General features: G+C 39.6%; 1 protein-coding gene across 2 annotated transcripts; it reads left to right on the forward strand.

Annotated features, from left to right (window-relative positions):
- Positions 1-790: 790 nt before the first annotated feature.
- On the forward strand, positions 791-9,488 carry LOC124878193 (YY1-associated factor 2-like). Of its 2 annotated transcripts, none has more exons than XM_047382041.1 (4): positions 791-1,077; positions 1,376-1,501; positions 8,321-8,473; positions 8,585-9,488. In XM_047382041.1, exons 1-4 carry the CDS (start codon positions 1,052-1,054, stop codon positions 8,823-8,825), a joined length of 546 nt encoding a protein of 181 aa, XP_047237997.1. In that variant the 5' UTR covers positions 791-1,051; the 3' UTR covers positions 8,826-9,488. The 2 variants fall into 2 exon arrangements, with proteins under 2 accessions (XP_047237997.1, XP_047237987.1); XM_047382031.1 differs by having other exon boundaries at positions 798-1,077; positions 8,582-9,488.
- The last annotated feature ends 217 nt before the right edge of the window (positions 9,489-9,705 follow it).

Raw genomic sequence — 9,705 nt, forward strand, 5'->3', positions numbered from 1 at the left:
CTATCCTACAGCTCATTGTTAAATAAATTAGGCACAGTTACTTGTCAAATAGACTTCATAACATCATACCTGCAGAGCAATGATCTTACCTATTGCACTTTCAGTCCCACCCAGAGACTTTTGGTAGGGGAAGCTGATGCATAAAAATATGGAGGCCAAAAGAGCCACAATTCAATAAATACATGTGATTAAATAACTATGTATTGATTAAAACTGGATATACACACGCAATTAAATATATTTAAATCTATTTATATTTTATATAAATAGATTTATATGATAATTTAAATATGACAACTTGTAAAAGGTGAAAAAATATGAAGATCCTAGATAAAAACAAATTTGAATTCTTATGTTTATTGTATCTTCTGTCAGCATTACTCATCAAAGTCAGTTAGCAGGACTAAAAGATGATTGGTCTGCAGTTGTGTTGCTCTGCAGGACAACCAGCAAGATGATAGGGTCTATCTGAGGAGCTGTAGCTTCAGTTTAACTAATTTCACAAGAATTATGAATTCTTAAAATATAAAATCCAATATTTAATTATTGATTTCTAAATTCAATTACTTAGTGCATTATTGTAAACATGCATTGAACCATTAAAAAAATTCAGATACAAATATTTATGTATAATCATATATAATAATATCTATATAAATTGAATAGATTTTTTATATTTATTGACGAAAATATTTTAATTTTGACACGTGTAAATATTAAATAAATAATTTATCTATTGAATTGTGGCACTTTTGGCCCTCCATATCGGGAAGCTCCCTTGATGTGTTGATTCAAGCTCTACCGCATGTAGGCAATTCTTCTCAAATTAAAACCTCGTCTGCTCAGTTTACAGCGCGGTTAATTTTATCATCAGTGTTGTCACATTTACTGCTGTTGTGATTACAAGAAATATGATTCGCTGAACGCGTATCACATGACCACCACCCTCGACTGGAGTTTTCACGACAGCTGAGAAGCTATTAATGCGTGTTTTTTTTTTTCACCTGTAACTTTGATCCTTCTTAATTCCTCAAAGGCCTAGTTTTGTAGAATGGGAGATAAGAAGAGTCCCACAAGGTAAAACCTTCGCTGGTATGTTTCAATGATGACTTTAACGGGCTTTTAGTGAACAGAAAGCGCGGTGAATGGATGGAGCTGTGTGGTACTTGAAGTGTTCATGGCGGCAGACCGCTGCTGGAGTGTGAATGTGTGGGGTTGCTTTCTGTGTCTCGCTGACCGGTTCAGACCAGAAAATGGTTTTCCACACAATTAAATACTGTATTTTTTAAAGTTGTTCGTGTTTTAAAAAGCATAGCTATCGTTGTAAAAAAAAATTCCCGGTGCCCGTGTTTGTTTGTTTTGTTTGTTTCTGAAGGCCAAAGCGGCAGTCCAAGCCGTTCACCGACGATGGGTACTGGGACTGCAGCGTGTGCACGTTCAGGAACAGCGCTGAGGCGTTCAAGTGCTTGATGTGTGATGTCAGAAAGGGGACGTCAACGCGGTGAGTGTATCCTACTTCTAGAGCTTTGTAACCTCGATAAAGCAGAACTGTGCGAAACCCGCCTTCACGTAGCTAAAGATGCGTGTCAGCGAGTTAGATCGCATAAAGCAGCACACCTAGGTTGTACAGGTCCTTCTCAAAATATTAGCATATTGTGATAAAGTTCATTATTTTCCATAATGTCATGATGAAAATTTAACATTCATATATTTTAGATTCATTGCACACTAACTGAAATATTTCAGGTCTTTTATTGTCTTAATACGGATGATTTTGGCATACAGCTCATGAAAACCCAAAATTCCTATCTCACAAAATTAGCATATCATTAAAAAGGTCTCTAAACGAGCTATGAACCTAATCATCTGAATCAACGAGTTAACTCTAAACACCTGCAAAAGATTCCTGAGGCTTTTAAAACTCCCAGCCTGGTTCATCACTCAAAACCCCAATCATGGGTAAGACTGCTGACCTGACTGCTGTCCAGAAGGCCACTATTGACACCCTCAAGCAAGAGGGTAAGACACAGAAAGAAATTTCTGAACGAATAAGCTGTTCCCAGAGTGCTGTATCAAGGCACCTCAGTGGGAAGTCTGTGGGAAGGAAAAAGTGTGACAGAAAACGCTGCACAATGAGAAGAGGTGACCGGACCCTGAGGAAGATTTTGGAGAAGGGCCGATTCCAGACCTTGGGGGACCTGAGGAAGCAGTGGACTGAGTCTGGAGTAGAAACATCCAGAGCCACCGTGCACAGGTGTGTGCAGGAAATGGGCTACAGGTGCCGCATTCCCCAGACCTGGGCTACAGAGAAGCAGCACTGGACTGTTGCTCAGTGGTCCAAAGTACTTTTTTCGGATGAAAGCAAATTCTGCATGTCATTCAGAAATCAAGGTGCCAGAGTCTGGAGGAAGACTGGGGTGAAGGAAATGCCAAAATGCCAGAAGTCCAGTGTCAAGTACCCACAGTTAGCGATGGTCTGGGGTGCCGTGTCAGCTGCTGGTGTTGGTCCACTGTGTTTTATCAAGGGCAGGGTCAATGCAGCTAGCTATCAGGAGATTTTGGAGCACTTCATGCTTCCATCTGCTGAAAGGCTTTATGGAGATGAAGATTTCATTTTTCAGCACGACCTGGCACCTGCTCACAGTGCCAAAACCACTGGTAAATGGTTTACTGACCATGGTATCACTGTGCTCAATTGGCCTGCCAACTCTCCTGACCTGAACCCCATAGAGAATCTGTGGGATATTGTGAAGAGAACGTTGAGAGACTCAAGACCCAACACTCTGGATGAGCTAAAGGCCGCTATCGAAGCATCCTGGGCCTCCATAAGACCTCAGCAGTGCCACAGGCTGATTGCCTCCATGCCACGCCGCATTGAAGCAGTCATTTCTGCAAAAGGATTCCCGACCAAGTATTGAGTGCATAACTGCACATGATTATTTGAAGGTTGACGTTTTTTGTATTAAAAACACTTTTCTTTTATTGGTCGGATGAAATATGCTAATTTTGTGAGATAGGAATTTTGGGTTTTCATGAGCTGTATGCCAAAATCATCCGTATTAAGACAATAAAAGACCTGAAATATTTCAGTTAGTGTGCAATGAATCTAAAATATATGAATGTTAAATATTCATCATTATATTATGGAAAATAATGAACTTTATCACAATATGCTAATATTTTGAGAAGGACCTGTAAATGTTAGTGTGCCAAGGGTTACATTGTTTTATCTTTGTGGATTGCTCGTTCATGGTCGTATCTACCCTGATCCCATTTGCGCTTTTATTTCGTGAACCTTGATGCTTTTTGAAAGAAATAAATTACAGTATTTGGAATCCCCGAGCACTTCTGTATTTTAATTGGTAATATCTTAAATGCACGTAAATAACACGGAGTATCTCTTCATCGTGGATCTTGTTTTCATAGGCAGCAAGCAAACATTCTGTCCTCAAAGTCAATGTGTTTGCAGCAGGTAAAATGGACAAACACAACTGTTTTTGCAAGTTTGGAAAGGGTCAAATTATGATCGCAAGATGACTGCAAGAGTATCTTATGCCTGGGTTACAAGGCAAAATTTCAAAATTGTAGCCTGAGAGACCCACACGTGACGATAAAATATCGTAGATATGACAGGTTTGGTTCTACCGTGTGTTGTGTCCAGCCACACGGTAAGCACAACACACCGCACACAAACATGTTTCACTCCTGAACATTCAGATGTCATATGGGAAATCTCTCCGACCCTCTCAACATCAAACGTGAGTTCAAAGTAATTCCCCTCCATGTTTCTGTCACCTCGCTTTCTGATTGGCTACACATCACATTGCTGTGTGTTCGTATGTCCTCAGGGGACATCCCACACGGTAGGATATCGTGCCAAGACAATCCAATATGTTGAATATCCCCGATTTGAGGTCAGAGGGGTCCTTCTGAGCAGACTAGATCATTCTCAACACGCCACACACTGCAGAAATATCTCATAAGATTATCTTAAGAGCCATCCTGATAATCGGGCATGTCGGAATGGGAAGATTGGGTCAAAAATGGTCATAAAAAGCCCGACGTGTGAATCAGGCATAAATCAAGTAGCAGCTCTTTCTGCCCCCTGTCCACCGTCATCAGCACCATCAGGCTCATGAGCATCAAGACTAAGCTATAGAGCAGTGGAAGAAGGTGGCCTGGTCTGAGGAATCGTGTTTTCTTTTCCATCAAGTATGGGTCGGGTCCATGTGCATCTCTTTCCTGGGGAACACAAGGTTGCACTACAAGTGACTTGAAGAAGGCAATGGGACAGTGGGATCATTTGGGCAGTGTTCTGCTACGTTAACAAGCATGTCATCTTTCAGCAGGATAATGCATCTTTCCTCATGGTGGAAATGATTCAGAAATAATTAGAGGATTTCACGTGGCCTCTAGATTCCCCAATCCAATTAAGCATCTGTGGGATGTGCTGGACACCAGCCCAATGCTCGCCTCGCAATTTACATGGCTTGAAGGATCAGCTGCTAACATCTTGGTATGAGATACCCCTGTGGACCTTCATGGTTCTAGTAGAACATCATCTACTGAGGATGTAAATGCTGGAAATATTTCCCAACAGCTGGTTCTTTCTTGTTAGTAGAGGAGTATTTTTCAGCCAGCTGATCAGCAGTGTGCGGCATCAGCTTAGAGAGAGGGAGCGCTGCACTATTCCATGCTTAAGACAACTAGTCACTCTGGTACTTTCCCTGACCTCTCATTTAAAGGTAAACAGTATGAGGTCAAATTTGAGTGGTTTTAAAACTTTTTGTAAACCTTGGCATACCTTGATACTTGTAACCGGTCCATGCCAGGTTTATGTTCCATGTCATTGTAAGTAGATTATCATCCTTAAATGATCAAAAGACACTTTACCTTTATCCATCTGTTGCTGGCATAACGATGTAACAGCAGAGGGTCAACTTCAACATCTACACTACCGTGCTGGTTGCACGCTGAGGCGGGAAGACTACCTGAGGACTGTCTTAAAAAGGTTGTTGGAAATGTGTTTCTGCTGTTTGTTATTCTCACATCAGACTCATTGTATGATGTGGTGGCCTCCCTGAAAGAGGATGTCCCTTTGCTTTCATTTGCTTTCATTTGCTTTCATTTGTATTTCTAGCAGGAAAGCTTTAAAGCATTCTTTTAAGTTATTAGTCAAGAAGGAATACACGTGCTGGATAATCACAGTTTTAATGCTTGTTAGATGTTTTCTCAACACCACATCAGCCTAGGATTTAATATTTACAATTTTTTGATTCTCACCAAAAAAAGAGGAGTAAAATATAACTATGATCCTTCTTTAAAGAGATTGTTTGAGCACAGTAATACTACTTAATGAGATAACAAGCAAGCTGCATTTGCTATGTGCTACGTTAAGCAGAACAGTTGTGTTCGCCCTCCACATGCCAGTAATAATTCATGTTAGCCTAACAATTGTCTTTATTTTTTTTTAAATTGAGCGTGAAATGAGTTGGTGTTGTTAGGAGCCCTTTGCTCTATGTGGTCTATGTGGTCACAGTGAATGCACAGAACATCCACAGTGCTGCATTGTTAACAACATGCTCACCAACTGGTAGATTTAGCGATGTACAGTTGTGTTTAAAGTGATGGCAGCGTTTAACAAAATAAGTCAGGTCAGAATCCATATATTTTATCTACATACATGCAAAAGCAGGGGGACCACTTCAATTTCTATTCAAAATGAAACATCTGGAAAATTAATTTATCCCTCAAGAGAAGGTGAGAGGAAAATACTTTGTGCATAAACTGAAATATGCCTGAAGATTTAGCTTCCCTGTGAATCACTGAAGACACATTTAATTGTTTAAGCAGAGTTTCTGAGAACTATTTCACGTATGTGTTGCAAGGAGTAGACCAACTTCTAGCACCTGTGAACAGGTATTCCAGCCTAGGATAATTGGACTGCATTTGATGGGTTTTTGCCTCCGAAACATGTTTCATTCCCCCCACAAGTTTAAAACTGGATTAAGGCCTGAGGATTAGGCTGGCCACTTTAACATTAGACGTGTTGGTTTGGAGCCAAGAAGTTGTTTGCTTACTCGTGTGTCTCAGAGGTATTTCCTCATCAGCATGACCCCGTCATTATATTCAAACTAATCTATGATCCCTGGTGTGTAATAAGTAGGCCTAACAGTAGCATAAAAACCCCAGAGCAGCCACCATGCTTTAGTGTGCACTGGCTTGAATTTAGGGTTTTAGGGGTCGCCTGACAAATTGTCTGATGCTCCTCAAGCCTTAGTTTGGAAAATTCTAACCTCTTTAGCACAAGATTTTTCCAGCAGTAAGACTTTGTGTGGGCCTTCTTGCAGACAACTTGGCTTCACGTCTGTGTTTACTTGTTGTCACAAAACCTTAGGGTAACTCATTTTACTCAACTTTTTAGGAATTCCCTATAACTAGCATTGTTTTTTGCCATCATCGCTGTATAGGTAACTGACTCCTGTTTTTAGTTGCATAATAAATGAACTCAGTCATTGTTCTCTGTACTGCTTTTATTTTGAAAAATCCCTTTCCAATTAATGATCCCATTACACAGATTCAGTAGCAAGACACACATGACACAAAACTACAGTCATTCTAGGTGGCAACTTTCTGGCTTTTTAAAAAAAAAATTTTATTACCTCTGTTTGATTTTCTGTATCATTGTAATGTTTTTCCTTATGTACAGCGCCTTGAGTGCCTTGTTGCTGAAAGGCGCTATATAAATAAACTTGACCTGACTTTAAGAAACACTGAAAGAAATCAAGAAAATCATTGTGGTAGACAGTAACAGCCACTGTTTTAGCTCAAGCAGAGGGAAAAAATATGAAATCATAACAGTAGTCTTCATCAATCTGGCATCAACTTTCTCTGATTGCTTTTGCCGGATCAGCTTTGCAGGTTGGACCCTTGTCATGGACCATTTTCTTGAACTTCCACCCTCGATTTTCAATTGGATTGAGATCCGGATTATTTGCAGGCCATGACATTGACCATATGTGTCTTTCTTCAAGGAATGTTTTCACGGTTTTTGCTCTGTCAAGATGCATTATCATCGTGAAAAATTATTTCATCATCCCCAAACATCCTCTCAATCGAAGGGATAACAAAAGTGTCCAAAATGTCAACTTAAACTTGTGCATTTCTTAGAGATGTAATGACAGCCATCTCCCCAGTGCCTTTACCTGACATGCAGCCCCAATGACTGTGGAAATTTCAGGCAGTCTTTATGAATCTTATTGGAACAGCACCAAACAAAAGTTCCGGCATCATCGCCTTGCCCAATGCAGATTCGCGATTCATCATTGAATATGACTCATCCAGTCATCCACAGTCCACCATTGCTTATCCTTAGCCCACTGTAACCTTGTTTTCTTCTGTTTAGGTGTTAATGATGGCTTACATTTAGCTTTTCTGTTGGTAAATCCCATTTCCTTTAGGCTGTTTCTAACAGATCGGTCACAAACGTTGACTCCCGCTTCCTCCCATTTGTCCCTCATTTGTTTTGTTGTGCATTTTCTGTTTTCAAGACATATTGCATTAGGTTTTCTGTCTAGATGTTTTTATGTATTCATTGGTCTACCAGTATGCTTGCCTTTAACAATCTTCCCATATTTGTACTTGGTCCAGATTTTGGACATAGCTAACTGTAAACAACCAGCATCTTTTGGCAACATTGCATGATGATTTACCTTCTTTAAGAAGTTTGATAATCCTTTCTTTTGTTTCAGTTGACATCTCTCGTGTTGGTGCTATGATTCATGTCAGTCCCCTTGGTGCAACAGCTCTCCAAGGTGTGATCCCTCCTTTTTAACTGCAGACTAACGAGCAGATCTGAATTTGATGCAGGTGTTAGTTTTGGGAATGAAAATTTCCAGGATGACTCCATAATTTCTTCCTCAGAATTCAGTGATTCCATAATGTTTTCCCTCTTCTTGAGCTAAAACAGTGACTGTTACTGACTGCCATGTTTTTTTCTGGATTTCTTTTAGGGTTTCTTAAAGCCAGAAGTTGCCACTTAAAATGACCATAGTTTTGTGTCATGCCTGTGATCTGCTTTTTTTTTTTTTGACAAAATTAAACAACTAAATGAACATTTTCCGAGACGAGTGATTCCATAAATTTTTGCCAGTGGTTGTAGTAAAATATTTGCCACGTGTATGTATATATGTATATTTTTTAAAAACAGTAACTGATCTGGTTCGGGATCTTGGATTGTTATTATTTTTGAACACAACTGTATAACTTAAAGGAAAATGCTGATATTTTTTATTTATTTATTTTTTTTGGTCCCCGTCAGAAAGCCACGACCCGTTTCTCAGCTTGTTGCACAGCAAGTAAATCAACAGTTCGCATCACCGACGCATCCCAAAAAGGAGAAGAAAGAAAAGTCCGAGAAGGACAAAAGTGACAAAGATACGAGACTGAAAAAGAAAAGCCAAAAGAGGATGAGGTAATTGTTAAAAAATGTTGGAAAGACTTATCCTTTTCTGTAGTTGTATAATCAGAAATCTTTAGTATCCTTTCTAAGCAGTTTTCATTGATCTGTTTGTTTCCTCAGCAGGCCCAGGTTAAAGAACATAGACAGGAGTAGCGCCCAGCATCTGGAAGTCACAGTTGGAGACTTGACTGTAATTATCACAGACTTTAAAGAGAAAGTTAAACCCACATCTTCCTCAGCGAGCACCGCCTCAGCAGACCAGCACAGCCAAAGCGGCTCTAGCTCCGATAACACTGAGCGAGGAGTCTCCAGATGCTCCTCGCCCCACGGGGAGACTTCGTCAGTAAACGGAGAGACTCACTAACCCTCACACCCCCAGTCACCACGACACACTGACCTGCACTCAAAACAGTCTCAGTCAGAGAATAAACTTCATCATGCACATTTTTATATATATAAAACCTTAAATGCCAAAATGATAGCAGTCACTTTTATTTTAGATAGTTTATTTCACTGCCTTCCCCATGTTTTACCCTACGTGGTCAATTCCAAGCACTTCTGCCGCTAAAACTGTCACGATGAACAGAAAATAGGGCAGAAGCATTTAAACCTGGATGTCGGTGTGTAACCGCGCCATGTTTCCTGGTGCTTCAGCAGTGTCACATCAGCTTGACAAACTGGTGTTGGGCACTGCACAGACTAAATAATAGGTCATGGAAGAAATGTGAAGAAATCATCTCAGAATAATAGTTTATTTTTTTTCTCAACATTATTTGCACTTGTTGCCAATCCTGTGTTTGTAAGAATTTTAGCATTATTTTCATGTTGCCTTTATAACACTGTTGGTTACCTGCCTTTTCCGGCACACATTTTATGCCATTGAATGCAATAACTGTTTTACTGTCTAACATTTGAGTACAGTTTTACTAAGCAAGCTTTGCCGTCAGTTGGTAGAGTCCAGCATGATTTAATCTATAGAATGGTTTATATTGTAAAATATTGAATAAAATAATTGTAGATATATTAATCTTTCTGATTTTTTTATATGCAAGAATGTTTAAATTACAATTACTTGTGATCTGGTACTTTGGTATTTCCTTGTCCAGCATTCATCTTCAGGTTGTGCAGCTTAAGTTCACATCAGTAACTTTCTTAACCTCTGTACTTCACGACTAAAATGCCGATCATTGGATTTATTTTAATGTGAATAATCCCTATCAATTTAATATGCCTAGGGTTATTAT

This window comes from Girardinichthys multiradiatus, chromosome 2 (genome assembly GCF_021462225.1).
Source record: "Girardinichthys multiradiatus isolate DD_20200921_A chromosome 2, DD_fGirMul_XY1, whole genome shotgun sequence".
In the NCBI taxonomy this organism is placed as follows: Eukaryota; Metazoa; Chordata; class Actinopteri; order Cyprinodontiformes; family Goodeidae; genus Girardinichthys; species Girardinichthys multiradiatus.

Excerpts from the sequence above, each read along its gene's own strand:
- LOC124878193 (XM_047382031.1), top strand. The coding sequence starts at position 1,052 with ATGGGAGATAAGAAGAGTCCCACAAG. Across the intron at positions 1,078-1,375 it reads GATAAGAAGAGTCCCACAAG|GCCAAAGCGGCAGTCCAAGC; the intron begins GTAAAACCTTCG and ends TTGTTTCTGAAG. Across the intron at positions 1,502-8,320 it reads AGAAAGGGGACGTCAACGCG|AAAGCCACGACCCGTTTCTC; the intron begins GTGAGTGTATCC and ends GGTCCCCGTCAG.